This window comes from Magallana gigas, chromosome 6 (genome assembly GCF_963853765.1).
Source record: "Magallana gigas chromosome 6, xbMagGiga1.1, whole genome shotgun sequence".
Lineage (NCBI taxonomy): Eukaryota > Metazoa > Mollusca > Bivalvia > Ostreida > Ostreidae > Magallana > Magallana gigas.
Genome location: NC_088858.1, coordinates 54,469,623 through 54,485,161, shown reverse-complemented (window position 1 = coordinate 54,485,161; position 15,539 = coordinate 54,469,623). Strand labels below are relative to the sequence as shown.

Sequence of the window (15,539 nt, the reverse complement as noted above, 5' to 3'; positions counted from 1 at the left end):
ATTTCTAAACTCATGGCCTATTTTTCCTGTCAGTATGTGTTAACGGAAGAAAACATTTATTTAAAATTATAAAAACACCGTCTAGTTTTCTCAAACCTCAACAAAATTCCAACGGTCAGAGAATTTCACTATGACGTATGTTTATGATCAAATATAAGGACAAAGCTTCGATTTACTATGATCTTTATATGATATTTTTTTCATTTGAAATTCAAATGACTGAAAAATTACAATGAAATTATGAATGTGTTCTATAGACTTGATTCAAACGAATAGCAACAGTTCTTTTGACCCTTACGTCAATTTATTTCGATTGAATGACTTTTCACAGATTTATTTATAAGAATTTATTTGTTTTATACGATATAAAATGGTTTGGTGCAGTTTACGCTTAATAAACTGCGAAGCTGTTTCAAACCATTCTATATCGTATAAAACTAATAAATATTGAATTCATTGCTTATAATTGAAGTTTTTACTCTTTATTGAAGATAAAAACGGTCATTTGATATTTAAAATGAAGTAAAATTGTACAAAATTCAAACGTAACGTCAGGCGTATTGATACGTTTTTGACGTAATTCTTACTATGACGTAGGCAACATTCTTTATACAATATAAAATATTTTTTTAGCCAATCAGAAAGCGCGTAACAACCAGAATTAAATTATATTTAAATGCATTCTTTAAAAACATTTTTATTGTCAAAATCAAACAATTATGACATCTGGTTTAAAAAAATAAAATACATACTCATGTTGTGTCAAAAATTAATAATAACAAACGTCTGAATATTTTGCATCTGACGTTTACACATGATGTCAGTCTATGACATCATATATGTGCGGAATCGCACTACGCAAACATAGCGGACATTACATCCATGGGTTGATATCCTCCGTAAGTAGGGCGGCCCAACATGGCAGAAATCATCATGGCGTCCAAGTGAGCATCAGTGATTATTGGTTTCGCTTCCTGTCCACCCTCTGCTGCACCCCCTGCGGCGGCCTCACCCCCCGCGGGACCCCCTTGGCCATTTCCATGGCGCCGCGGTGGTCTGCTAAACTCAGGACTGCGTAATATTTCCATGGCACGTGGATTGGAGTGAGAAAAATAATCTAACATCATCTGTTTGTCTTTCATTTGTCTTTGTCTTTCATAAGCCATTGGACTTTTGACGTAACAATCAGTGCGCATGTCTTGCAATGAGACGAGAACAACCTCGCAACCATCAGCAATAGCAGCGCACCCTGGCGGCACGTGTAGAGCAGCGTCATCTGCAACCCCAAATCTGAAGTCAAAATATTGAATAAATCAATGCTATGCGCTAGTCCAAACAGCTTTTCTGAAAAGTTTCAGAAATTATCAAATTTACAGGTATTCATTTTTGTACACAACTAGAAATTAATGCAACTGGAACTTAGAAGAAAAAACAGCACTGTATTTGAAGAGGTTCCAACATGCAACACTTCTGTTTTGACATACAATGACAAACAATGTTTAGATGTTGTCCGTCTGTTGGCAGACGATGTTTGTTGTCTGGCTGGCTACATACCCACAGCAGCTCATGCCCATACGGGTACACTTGCACCGGATGCAGTCCGCTGTCTGGAACTGGGAACCAATCAAAATCTCCACCGGAACACTGACATTCCCTTGTGTAACATTGTGAACACAGTATTGTCTTCTGCTGCCTAATTCTGAATTGGACAGAAAAAAAAGATGCATTGTATTTTAACATGAAAAATAATTGAATGTAAACAGTCAAGCAGATCGATATTGACTTACACATTTTTAGGGTGTAATTTTTTTCTTTTTTATGTTAATGTTTTGTTGTAAATTTTGAATTTACCGGGTGGTAGTAAATGCAAAATGTACAACATCACAAGTAAATTTTGTTTTTTGTGTGCCACCAGGAAAATTTAAAATTTACAACAAGACATTAACTTGCGACTAGTTAGGTGCAGATATGAAAACTCAAAAGTTTATTCAAACAAAACACAGGGGCCATTGAAATTAATGTTAAAACGGGCTTGGCCCCTGTGAAATAAACAGGAAAAAAGTCAGATTAGGTCCCTTGTAAAGTCAAAATCAAATCGTTCTTTTTTCATAAATATATCATATAATGTACATAGTCTGTAATATATAATTCAACTACATTGATCTTAACCTATCAATTTCTTCTAGATTTTTCAAAATTAAAATTGTATGAAGCGCTCTAATGTCACTTGAATGTTAGATAGTATACGGGTTACCGTTTTCGATGCTATTAAAACACATGATGTTAAATTCTTCAATGCCAGAAAAGATTTTTTTTTCATATATCTTAAACAAACAAGAAACGCAAATAAATGCAATGTAGCAATTTTCTAAAGATGTTTAGTTTAAACAATATTTTATTATGTAAAAAAATATCACATAATAGGATTGGGCAGCAGGCAATCTGCCTATTTGAGCCCTCTCCTTTAACAGTCAATTTGACAAACATTGATGGTACAATGTAACAATAGAATATAGTAGAGAAAAATAAAGGAAAAAAAAATAAAAAATAAGTGGAATCAAAATGCTTGGTACCGGGTATTATTTATGTACAAAATGCAAAATAGTTGTAGAAAGCTAGCAGTTCAGCTGTTTGAGTGACACTGTGAATAATGCATTAAAACTTAAATCTTTTGGTAGCTAATATATAATCATGTACAATCTTAAATATAGCAACATTTTCGTTATAAGGCAAACTACTGTCCCCATATAACAATAAGTCCAGAGAGATGGGGATATCTAAGTGTAAATTACTTATTGACTGTATAAAAACTTGCCTCTGTGCATCATAATGTGGACAGACAAAAAAATAATGATAAGCATTTTCAGATACATAACCACACATATCACAAATAGAATTTTCACACAAAAAATGATTGAATAGGTCAGCATTTAAATTGCTTGCATTATTTCTTATCTGACAATGTATAATATTTGCTTTTCTGTTTCCAAAGTCATAAAGTTTGTTTGGCTTTCTAAAGAATATGTTTTTTATGGCTGTTTTGAATGAAGACTCAGTTATGTGAAGAGGTAATTCATTCCATAATTTTATAGATGAAGGTAGAAAGCTGTTCATAAAGGCAGTTGTTTTTATCTGGGGTATAACAAATTTAAAATCATCTTGGTGTCTTAGTGAGCAATTATTTTTCGGTGTACATGGCATAAGTAAATCCTGTAGATATTTGGGAGCAAGACCATGGACCATTTTATAAAATAATGTGAGTTTATGAACCTTTCTTCTATCTGATAGTAGATCAATACCCAATTCATCATATAGAGCTGACCTGGATGAGTTACTTCTAAGACCTGATATAATCCTTGCAGCAGTTACTTGAATATCTTCTAGAAGTTTAACTTCTCTATCATAACAATTATCCCAAACTATATCAGCATGTTCTAAAACTGGTCTTATAAATGAAAAATATATTTTTTTTAGAGAGCATCTACATAGCTTATATTTAACAAGTTTCAATAGGTTTAACCTTATACAAGCTTTTTCATGAATAGAATTAATATGTTGTTTCGCACCTCCATCATATTGGAGATTTACTCCAAGATGGATGTGACTATCAACTTTTTGTATAAATGGACCATGGACACCAAACTGCACAGGGGGATGAGATATATTTTTTCTACTGAAATCAAGGTTTTTGGTTTTACTGGGATTAAAATCAACTGCCCATATGTCAGACCATTTACATATTTTGTCAAGATCAGAAACAAGTGAATTTGTTACAGCATGTGTGTCATTGTCAACAATAACATATATAGAAGTGTCATCAGCAAAAAGACGAAGATTGTTTGATATATCATAAGACATGTCATTAATATATAATAAAAATAAAAATGGACCAAGAACAGATCCTTGGGGAACACCTGAGGTAGTATGTCTGAGTGATGAGGAAAAACCATCCAAAAAGACTTTTTGCTTCCTTTCTACTAAATAGTTCTCTAAAGATGTCATTGTTTACCAAGTTCGATGCTAGTTAATTTTGTTAATATCAATTTACATGTATTGCTTATTAATCTTTGGCTTGTCTTTTGAAGGACAAATATGTTATCCTAACAGTTCAAATATTATAGTCCAGTATTTTTCTTTCACCGGGCGGACACGAGCAAAAAACTATGAACTTAAAGTTTATAACATAAGCTTAGTACAAAATGACTTTTGCACAGAGGAGTTAACTATTAGATTGAACAGACTCAGGTGTACATGTATTAACTGAGCTGCCAGGGAAGTACACAGCTTTTCTATAACTTACTTGTAGTCTCGGTCCTGAGGGGGGTGACAGTACATCTACAGTAGACGTCAGCAGCGAATCCCAAAACCAGCGCAAAAACGGCGAAACGAATCATCCCAGTGATCAATGCTTAATGAACCCAGGGATAGAAAGGACTTAAAATAAAGAACAAGGGTCTATAAATAGCGGAGGAGCCCCAGTAGCAGCGACCTTTCCAACGGTCCCCGGTTTTGTGTTTTATCATTCGCGTGCATGCTGCCATCTAGAAAAAGCAAAGTACTCTCTGATTTAATTGCCGACTATTAACGCAGAATTTTATTACATTTTGCCTAATGTACAGCGTTCATTACGAACGTCGTCTGTATTACTGGGCTACAGTAAATAAATTAGTGTTCCTTCGTCCCGCTGTCTTCGTCCAATTAGGCTGCATGTGTACCTGTCATCAACAAATATATGGACATCACAGGTCTGACTGACAACTTCTGGGTGCAAAAGTAAAGTCAATTATGTTTTGTTACATATAGTACTACCAATTTCTTTCATCAATATTCATTTCATAAATGAAAATTTAACATAAAACCGTGTATGTTTACGTTGTTTTGGGGAGTTTTAATCACTTCTTTCATAGTAAACGGGAAACCTAGCTAGTATATGAAAGTGAGATATTAATAACACTGGCACTCGCAAATCCACAAGTTATTTTTTAAAAGTGGAGGGTGTTCGAGGCCTTTTTCATGAAGTATAGTGAGTAGAGTTTTTTTTTAAAACCCTATTCTAATTCAAAGAAAACGATACAAAACCGTGCACTAGCACACCTATTGTTTTGAGTACTATAGTATGTATACCGCGGGCGCTCCGGTGATCTAGTACCTATGGCGCAGCAAGCGTGTCCGTCAGACAGATGTCAGCACGTGCGATGCGCTAATCATCGCCAATAACAATCGTTACGTGAATTATGTAACTACAACATGCTTTATTTAATTACGGGGCTTCTCCGTATAAAAATGGAGCGATTCGGATCAAACTATAGATCTACACGGTGGATGGTCCTCGGTTAATTACAATATAACGTGGATTGACTGATCACCAAACAGCAAAACATCTTGTGGTATTAGTGGTGACAGCTAATTAACTTTACCAGGCTTATTCATTTTTTTTTATCTGAACCATATTTTAATCATGTACAATATGATGATAGAATACATTTATGAGTATTATAGAAATAGACATAAAAGAACTCGGGGCGATTATCCTTCACTATGCAGGCAATATTATAGTAAGTATTACTTATGTACGATTCAATATATTTGCAACATTCTGTTTTGCAATTCCTTAAAACTACTGAGTTTGCATGGAGAATACATTCCAAACCTTTGATAATAATTCATGTAGTGGTCAGAAGCTTAAAGTCGCTAGCCTACTACCGTCAGATTTATAGTTAGATATACCTGTTCTTTAAATATGTTTTCTTTCGCTTTGCTCGGCCAAAAATAAACTTTTCACGTGTAATAAATTTCCAATAAAATTAGGTTTTCTCGGTTTGCACTGATGTACGTACGACACACTCTGTTGGCGTCCTGGCATCTGCAGGAAGCCGGAAAACTCCACAATGCACAATCATTATCTCTAATAGATAGTATGGCACTGGCTATCGAGCTCAAATTGATCATATTTTCTTAAAACTTTTTTTTCTTACCCCTTTTTAAAATAATATTTAAACTATGCATGTAAATATTAATTTGCTGAATTTTCACCAAAATCGCATTAAAGTGTTTTTACACTTACTTGCCCAGATCAACAAGCTAGACTAGATCAACGATGACAAGAATAGATCTATGGAATTCAGTCCAGAGTTAGGATTATGGTTTGAGCAGCCAAAGAAACCGGTTCTAGACCAGGCTGGAACAAGTTTTTTCCACACAAAATAATTTATGACTTATGAAATTAATGTCATACCTGCTCTTGAAAAATAGAATAAAAAGTATAATAAGGCGTAAAGGGTAGATCCAGCTCAGAGAAATAATTATGATCCCTATCAAAAAACAAATTCCTTTAATTAAACTTTTGATACATGTAATTTTTTTTTCCTACATATAATTTTCGGAGGCATAAAGGATCTCATTTTAATTACAGATTGTATGCTCCCAAGGCCAGGATTTAGAGGGAGGTCAGGTGTACCCTGGAATATTGAAACGTATTAAACTTACATTAATAGGCCTCGAACCCCATGAAAATCAAAATTATCTATGAAAACTTTATGGATCCGCGCATACATTTTATTTTCATCCGTATTGCAATCGGGTTCGGTGTACAAAAAAGACCAAAACAGTGTGACAGTCGAAACATTTTGTCTTTTTTTGATTATCATTAATCAGTTTTCCCCAAAGACAGTTTTAATCTATTATAAATGCGTTTTCTTTGATCTAGAGGATTTGACAAATAAACCGAAGAATGTCATTGATAAGGACAATGTCAGTGCGTCTGACGCGTCAGTCTCAGGTAGAGTCTAACATGCACCGCACGTGTTTGTCAGTTTGTGAAGGTTACTCATACATTGCATAGTTCTATTTGACATATCGTTGTTAACAGAATAGATTTGTTGTAGTCAATTCTATTCTTATATTTATCTCTCTCGCTATTTTCTTAATGACCTTAGGTTAGCTTGATGAAATTTTCTTTTGCATTGTCAGATTGTAACAGGATGGGATGACGGACAAACCGGGATTCGAACCCGGGTCCCCTGAACCTCTAATCAAATGATCTACCAAATGAGCTATCTGGCTGACAGACAGACTGGTCTGACTGTCACACCCCCCCCCTTTTAATAATCTTTGCCCTCAAAGATCACCCCTAGCTAGGTTCATCTCCAGGCAGGAGTTAACCTAAACATATTGTAATTCTAGGGGTTGTCATGGCAGCAATGTAACGGGTTGAGAGAAATAATGATGGAATTATTAAGTCCAGTGACTAGACCGAGATTCGAACATGGCCCCAGGATCATGAAGCTTTAAACTGTTAAATTTTATAATAACATACAAACAAAATTCGAAACATGGTTTAGAATTGTTTCTCTATCTTGTTGCTATCTACACACTTCTAGTAAAAACTATGGTTATCATGCGCGGATCTAGAGGGGGGGTCGGGGGGGTCCCGACCCCCCCTGGAAAATGAAAATTTATTAAATTTACATAGTAAAATTATCGCGAAAATATGCCTCGGACCCCCCCTGGCAAACACAATTATCCTTCGGACCCCCCCTGGAAAAATTTTCTGGATCTGCGCATGGTTATAAATAATAAGTTTTTAGTGAATGATTATAATTTTGACTTGAGCCTAAGATCTTTCATGATCCTGGAGCCAGGATTTGGACCCATGCAACCAGAGTATTGCCTTTTATATTGATTTGCAATTGATCAACCTGACAGGGGCACATGATATGTTTTGAAGAACCATTCAATTTTTGTCTTTTTTGGGGGGGATGGGGGTGGTAAATATTTGTTAACTCAGGTTTTACAGGGTGTTTGCTTTTGGAGTCCACTTTACACACTGAAGTGTTAAGCAGACCCATCTTTTATCTTACTGCCTGTAATTCCTGCACAATGTATATTCCAAATACACATGTAGCGTCTGCTTTCAGGGGTATATTTCTGATCGGGGATTACTGTGAATTCATTAAAATTCATGGGGGACAATTTTTATGGATTGGTTAACTTTGACAGATTCTTGGGGATGTAATTTCGTGAATTCTTTTATACCAACATAAGGACATACATGTATAATTTTATAACACTATAAATTTATTAATTCCTGGAGGATGTTAATTCGTGGATGAGAGGTAGCAACGAACTCCACGAAAATTGAGCCACCACGAAATCTAATGATTCCACAGTACTCTTTTTGTTCCCTCTGGGTTTACTTTGGGTTTACTCTGACTCCACTTTAGTAAACCAGGAATAAACCACAAGTAACCCTGAAAGTAAACCCAGGGTTTAGTTGGGATTTATTTTCTGTCAGTTTGGGTCTGAGACTGATCAGCACTGTACAAACAAGTCTACAAATGTATCATACTATTGTCATGGTTGTGTAAAATGAATCTTTTGTAGTGGGAAGGAAGGATTAAAATGTGTAGAATAGAGGGTGAAATATCGTCTCAATGATCTTCAGCCTAACTACATTGTATATATTGTTTTCAGGGTTTACTTCAAGCCTGGATTTGTGGATCATGTAAACCTATCAGAAACTTTGCAGCGGTAAGTAAATATACCAGAAAAGAAGTGTTGAATGAAACAGGTCTAATTTTTCAATCACCAACATTAATATCATATTTGCAGCGGTAAGTAAATATACCAGAAAGGAAGTGTTGAATGAAATAGGTCTACCTTTTCAATCACCACTATTTATATCATATTGTCTAGTGGGGATTAAAAAAGAAAACTTGTTTCATTATATTAAAACTATAAAAGTTAATTATCTTTCAATAATATTTGAATTGATTAAGATGTAAGCCAATACTTTATAATGAAATACCAGGTGGTTGAATATGTTGAGCATCTTAAATAGAATGTTCTATCTCCCATGACGGAGTAAGATATACATTAAAACATGCTTTTAACAAATTGCCAGGGATGAGCGATTTTGCTTTGTTATAAGCTTAATTCGTTATATCCATCAAGTTTTAAAATCACTTCACTGTAAGAGTCAATGCAGTAATTTATAAGTGTGTTTTACTGTATATGTATATTTAATTGGGTGAAGCATGTATATTGATTGAAATACATGCAGCATTCAGTTTTCCATTAGCTTCAGTCTGAATGGTGACCAGCGGTGACAGCTGGAAGTTTTATGATTGGATTTATAAAAAAGAAGAATCATGGTGTAGTGGGTGAAATCATTTATGTGATGCATATTTTTCAATTCACAGGATGACTGTTACTAAATTAGAGGTACAATAGACCCCTGATATCTCTGTATTTATTTACCAGGAGAATCAGGCAGATAAACAACAGAACAACAAATGTACCATCATGCTGAGAGGGCTGCCTTACAAAGCCACTGCTGCCGATGTCCTCAGATTTTTCAAAGGTAAAGAATGACCTCTATGATTAGTTATAATTATTTTTTCTGACAAATATTTAGAATCTGTTATGAACAAGTAGATGAACTATCACTTTTTTAAACAATTTCTGTGGTTACCAAGTGACTTACCATTAGCAATGGTCCTCATCCCTTACCCATAGCAAGGGGTTCTGGTGTTAGGACTCAGCTCTATTTATAATTGGGGTGTACTGATATATATGCCAGACATGATGTTTACTATTACAATTTTGCCAGATGGATTTTCATGTCTTTCATTTTGAATATGGAAAAGTGTTGTTCCAAGTATGAACATTTGTTTATATATAACAACAGAACTACAAGGTCAATATATCAATTATTTTATGATTGATTGATTCCTAGCTCTCTGATTGGCTGACATCCAAACCTCTAGAAAAAATAGAACATGAAATTTACCTGAATATGACCTAAGAGGTCAATATAACATTTGATTTTCTCAACATTGGACTGTAAATAGATCGTCCAATGAAATATTGCGTTCGGCTATGGCTTCAAACTAAAATCTTTGCTAGATAACACTCAATTTGATATTATGTCTGTATCAATTTTTCGTTGAATCATATAATAAATAATTAATGCTGGTTTTTTTTCTCAATACAATGACTTAACCACCCTCGAAGTACAATATTCACCTTGCCCTCGGCTTGATGAATATTGTACTTCTTGGGTAGCTAAATCATCTTTTTGATAAAAAAAAAAAACAGCAGTAATTGATATTATCACGAAACAAAAACATTTCAGAAAATGTCAGTGTAAAATTGCAAAATATATTTATTTAGAAATACTTGGTTATTTTTTGGTGTTTATGTTAACAATGAGCGATCAGTGCCTGTGATGTTTGTAGATGTGGATGTGTTGGGGGGAAAGGACGGCGTACATTTACACGCCCGGACAATGGGCACCTGCTTTGTGGACATCAATAAACAGGACCTGGCTAAAGCTAAGAAGTACAACCTGAGGGAGATTGGAAACAGATACATTGAAAGTAAGGTCAAAAATCAATCGCAACTTCTCGGGCCTATCCGGCTAGCTCGGAAAAACACCTCGAATGTATTAACATCACCTGATTTTAGAATTTTATACAAAATGGAGTCGCTTCCCATTAAAATAAGTATCGGCTAGACAGTCTTTTATGTCGCTTTTGTGTTTTATTTTAGTGTATATCGTTTACTTTAATGAAGAATAGCTCACATCTCAACAGATCATAAAATGTGTTGTATTTATATCAAGTTTTATAAAAAGGGGGGTTGTCATGGACGCCTTGGTAATACATTCGAGGTGTTTTTCCGAGTTTGCCAGAAAGGCCCGCGAAGTTGTGATTGGGTCAAAAATAAGTCTGCCTGCTACGTTAAATGTTTTGTTCTTACTTGTATGTGTATTTGCAGGACATTAATGTAAAATAAACATTGGATAGACTTAAAGTTGTCCAGAGGGATCACCACTTTTTCAGATTTAGTATTTTATAATTTACCTACTGGTATTTAGTAATTTACTTACAGTAAACCAACTTTAATTAGCCAAGTCGTCACTAATATTTGTTATATTATTTTCCACACAGTCTACATTTTGTTTGCGAAAAATAGTAGCCGCAAACCAGTTTTTCTATGGTAAATGACGAAATTAGGTCGTCGCGAATTATAGTTGGTTTACAGTATTTCTATTTTGTTGTCTTTTGTTGTTTTTGCTCCTTAACCTATTTCAACTATCACAAAATTTTCTATATTTCAGTTCTGGAAGAAACCGATTTTAAGAGAATATACCCTGGCTACACCCCACCTACACCTCAAGAAAAAGGAACACTGGTCAAACTTAAAGGTCTACCTTTTGGCTGCACGAAACAGGATATTGCCACATTTTTCTCAGGTAAAATCACTATAACCACTTGTAAAATACCGGTACTTAATGCAGAGTTATTTTTGCTCATCATTTTTATTTTGGCAAAATTACAGTTGTTTAGATGATATTGAAAATTTTGTTTAATTTTTCCTTGCTCATTAATGGTTTATAAAAGTACAATGTATGTTCAATTTTGCACAGTCTATGAGGGCAAATTTGAAGATAATGAAAAGATGGCAAACTTTCCTTGGATATAATACTTCAGTGTACACAATTAGTAATTCAATTTTCAACTGTTAATGGGTACTTTTGCAGGACCCAAATGCATGGGATATTAAGCCTTGCCTCACTAATATTAGGCTGCAAAATGTCGACTTGTTGGCAAAGTAATGACCTCTCAGAGGTGTTGTTTCTAGGGGTATTCGACTTATGAAAAATAACTTTTGTTCTTGGTCTTCAGGGTTTGAAATTGCACCTCATGGAATTATGAAGCCAGTCAAGAGACATGCCAGCTTAACTGGAGAAGCCTACGTGAAATTTGCCTCCAAAGAAATCGCTGAAAAAGCCTTAACTAGACATAATGAATACATGGGCTCACGGTAAGTTATCAGATAATATCTACAATATTTGCAACATATTCTGTGACATTTAATCATGACTTGATTCAATAACAGGTGAAGCATTATATATGTGGAGCTCACTAATCTCTGATTTCTCTGTTTTAGGTATATTAATGTTTATCCAACAGATGCATTGGAAGTGGATCACAAAATGTCTGTGCCAGAATTTACCATGTCACCCCCTCATGCTGTGTTTGTGCACAGTCGTAAATCTGACCTAGGAAAATTATACATTGAAAAGGTATTTGTTGTCAAGCACCTGGGGTATGGTTAACATTGTCTGGTGTTTCATCAAACATGTACATTTGATATTCCTGCATCTTTTTTTACAGCTTTTTTCTCCATGTGAACCTATTCATATCCATCTGTCGGCTGCTGATGGTATACGACTGTGGCAAAATGGAACAGCTGTTGTTGAGTTTAAAACCCATTCTGAAGCTTTAGAGGCCATGTCCACAGGTACAATCCAATTAAAAAAAAGCAAAAATATCTTATGAGGATCCCCTGTCCTTGTTATAAAAATAACCCAGGTTAAGACTTATCAATAAAATGCAACATGAGAAAAATAAGAAAGACTTTATAAGATACATTACATAGACAACAGAAAGGGGAACAACAGACACACACTGTACAGACAACACAGAAGTTACTCAGACAACTGACACTGATGTTAGATAGACAACATACACTAAATAGACAACATACACTAAATAGACAACAGACACTAAATAGACAACAGATACTGATATTTGGACAATAGATACACCGAAGAGACAACAGATACACTCAATAGACAACAGATACACTGAAGAGACAACAGATACACTAATTAGACAATAGATACACTGAAAAGACAACAAATACGCTAATTGGACAATAGATACACCAAAGAGACAACAGATACACTTTAAAATAGACAACAGATACACTGGTTGGACAAGAGATACACCGAAGAGAAAACAGATACACTAATTAGACAACAGATACACTGAAAAGACAACAAATACGCTGATTGGACAATAGCAACACCGAAGAGATAACAGAAACACTGAAGAGACAACAGATACACTGAAGAGACAACAGATACACTGATTGGACAATAGATACACCGAAGAGAAAACAGAAACACTAAAAAGACAACAGATACACTGGTTGGACAATAGATACACCGAAGAGACAACAGAAACATACCATAAATACAACTTCTGTACTGCAAATTTGGTCACAGTGATTAACAGAAATTAACCTTAAGAGTTCAATTAATGACATAATTTTCACAGTACGATATCAATTATCAATCTCTTTTGTTTAATTTTCTAGCTGATCAAAAAGGAAGCAATGAGGAGTTCTATTTGTATTCTGTTGAAGATAAGTGACATTCACTAGTTTCTAGTGGTCAGGCCCAGAGCAGAGGGTCACTGGGTAAGGGGTACTTTTAGTAGACGTCTCAGGGTTATTATATTAAACATAACATTATTTTCCGTGCAGTTTCTTTGTAATTTTTAGAAAACAATTTGTGAAAAACACTTGGTAAAAACACATTTTAATTTGCTAATTTATATTGTAACTGGAAGGGAGAAATAATGATGGACCAGGGCCCCTTGTATCTCTAGTCAGGTGCTGTACCCACTGAGCTATCTGGCGGCGATATTCAACCAGTCTGTCCAGTCCCCCCTTTAAATGATTTTTGCCCTCAAAGATCACCCCAGGATCTTCCCTGACAGGATTTAACCTGTCAATTCAATAGGTTGCAATAGGTTGCACATCAACAAATGTAATGGGATGGGAGAAATAATGATGGACCATATCTGTCTTGTAAGAAAAACTTTGCCAAAGTTACATGTTTGTCTCTGTATTCTTTCAAAAAATGTTTGTGTGGGTGATGGTCATACATGTACCACTTTGAATACCAGCACTAGATAGTTCAGTGGAGAGAGCACCTGACTGGAGATCTCTGCAGGGGGACCAAAGACTGCTCCGTCACCATGTGTCTTTTTAATAACTAGAGTGGTCGAAATATAAAATCTGTAACATCACTTTATTTCATGTTAGATAATCTATACAAATATTGCGCAAATAATGTTGTTACTTTATTTACCAATGACTTTATTTAGATATACAGAAATTTCACCTGCCTTTTTAATACAGTCAAAACTTGCAGTACAAGTTCAATAGAAAATAAACATTTCATCCTTATTCAAACAAATTTACCAGCTATTGTCAACTAGGTATGGTGACAAATTGACATCCTTTACATTTAAAAGCATGAAAATAAAAATTTAAAGTGAACTTTTTAATGTTTACAACATTTATTAACTTTTTTTCTTATTTTTCAGGTGAAACCTTTTAAAAAGTCTGAAGAAATAATTGCTGTGATAAAAACAAGACTGTTATCAATGTGATGCTCTGTACATACAAGAAGTACATACATTGTAAATGTATGTTTATATGTCATGTGCCTAAAAGATAACTGAACTTGGCATGGGTAATAATAATACCAACATTCGTCACAGTATACTTTTAACATTCAAAGCCTATCAGAGGGGTTAACTCATCTTTACCTACATGTATATACATGTAATACTAATTATTGTGCAAGTATTAGGTTCGGTGTGTGTTCAGAAAACTGAAATACATTTCAAATGTCAGATTTAAAATTTTGTGGAAGAAATAACAGTCCATCAAGAAAGAGAACTGTTGGTATTGTAGATGTGAAAGTTTTTCTCAAATTTACTAGTACATGTAAAAAAAAATTCACATACAATTACATGAGTACTGGACATGTAATTATACCCCAGGAAACAAGTTGCAAGGGGTGTAATGTTTTTAATCATCATTCATTCAGCCCAGGTTTTTTTGGTCTGCTTTAATAACTCCTTTGAAACGGCTGCACAGAATTTCAAAAATCTGTTGGGACCAAAAGTGATATGTTCATAATTCCTGGAAATTCTGATTTCATTATTTTTCTGGGAAATTTTGGCCCTTTTGATCCGCGAATGTTGGCCATATACCGGTATTGAATATAGTGGTTAACAGTTTGTCAGTGGAACTCCTGTTAAACCACTGCACAGAATTTCATAAAACTTTGTAGGTTTTTTACACAATATCTATATTACCAGGAAATCACTATGATTCAATTACAGTGTATTTTTCTCAGAATTTTGTCCCTTTTGATCTTAATATATTGTTGTTGTTAAAGACAAAAGTATAGATGTGCATATTGAAAGAAGATTTGATATGATGATTTTTTTTTCAGGAGTTGCATGCCCCTTTAATTTGTTAAATTAATTCAAAGCTAGCTGCAATAATGTAGCCTTGTCTGAAATTTTTTTTCTCCAGTTAGCATCAGATATAAAAAATCGGAGAGGGCTATATATATACATTATTGCAGCTAATGCGAATTACCCTGCTAATATTCATTACTGTGGTTCCATCAATATTCTTAATTTGGCATCAATTATTGCAAATTTAATAAAAATCACAGTCTCTAGGATGTGTAAATTTGTGTGCTATGATTCTTATTGTATTCAATACAATTTGTTATTAAAAATTGCACTTCATAGAACATTTCATGTCAAGATTCTTCTTTTATATAAATATAATGATCATTAAGTAACCTTCTCTCATTCTGTATGTGTGTAGGTGTTGTATTCTTTATATTTTTTTTTAATACTTTATTATCATCTTTG

General features: G+C 34.4%; 2 protein-coding genes across 2 annotated transcripts; one reads left to right on the top strand and one right to left on the bottom strand.

Annotated features, from left to right (window-relative positions):
- Window positions 1–681: 681 nt before the first annotated feature.
- LOC105344404 (uncharacterized) lies at window positions 682–4,620 on the bottom strand. The gene is made up of 3 exons (XM_011452182.4): window positions 4,301–4,620; window positions 1,555–1,699; window positions 682–1,290 (listed from the first exon to the last, which is right to left on the bottom strand). Exons 1-3 carry the CDS (start codon window positions 4,392–4,394, stop codon window positions 855–857), a joined length of 675 nt encoding a protein of 224 aa, XP_011450484.3. The 5' UTR covers window positions 4,395–4,620; the 3' UTR covers window positions 682–854.
- A 1,958-nt stretch (window positions 4,621–6,578) lies between these two features.
- LOC117688762 (heterogeneous nuclear ribonucleoprotein H2) lies at window positions 6,579–14,327 on the top strand. The gene is made up of 10 exons (XM_034467080.2): window positions 6,579–6,778; window positions 8,473–8,529; window positions 9,262–9,361; window positions 10,239–10,379; window positions 11,123–11,257; window positions 11,691–11,829; window positions 11,956–12,091; window positions 12,183–12,309; window positions 13,171–13,272; window positions 14,187–14,327. The coding sequence occupies exons 1-9, from the start codon at window positions 6,731–6,733 to the stop codon at window positions 13,224–13,226; spliced, it is 939 nt and encodes a 312-aa protein (XP_034322971.2). The 5' UTR covers window positions 6,579–6,730; the 3' UTR covers window positions 13,227–13,272; window positions 14,187–14,327.
- Window positions 14,328–15,539: the final 1,212 nt, after the last annotated feature.

Coding starts and splice junctions, on each gene's coding strand:
- LOC105344404 (XM_011452182.4), bottom strand. CDS start 4,394: ATGATTCGTTTCGCCGTTTTTGCGCTGGTTTTGGGATTCGCTGCTGAC. Junction 1,700..4,300: donor CCTCAGGACCGAGACTACAA/GTAAGTTATAGA, acceptor TGTCCAATTCAG/AATTAGGCAGCAGAAGACAA. Junction 1,291..1,554: donor ATGGGCATGAGCTGCTGTGG/GTATGTAGCCAG, acceptor TTTTGACTTCAG/ATTTGGGGTTGCAGATGACG.
- LOC117688762 (XM_034467080.2), top strand. CDS start 6,731: ATGTCATTGATAAGGACAATGTCAGTGCGTCTGACGCGTCAGTCTCAG. Junction 9,362..10,238: donor TGTCCTCAGATTTTTCAAAG/GTAAAGAATGAC, acceptor TGATGTTTGTAG/ATGTGGATGTGTTGGGGGGA. Junction 11,830..11,955: donor AATGAATACATGGGCTCACG/GTAAGTTATCAG, acceptor TCTCTGTTTTAG/GTATATTAATGTTTATCCAA.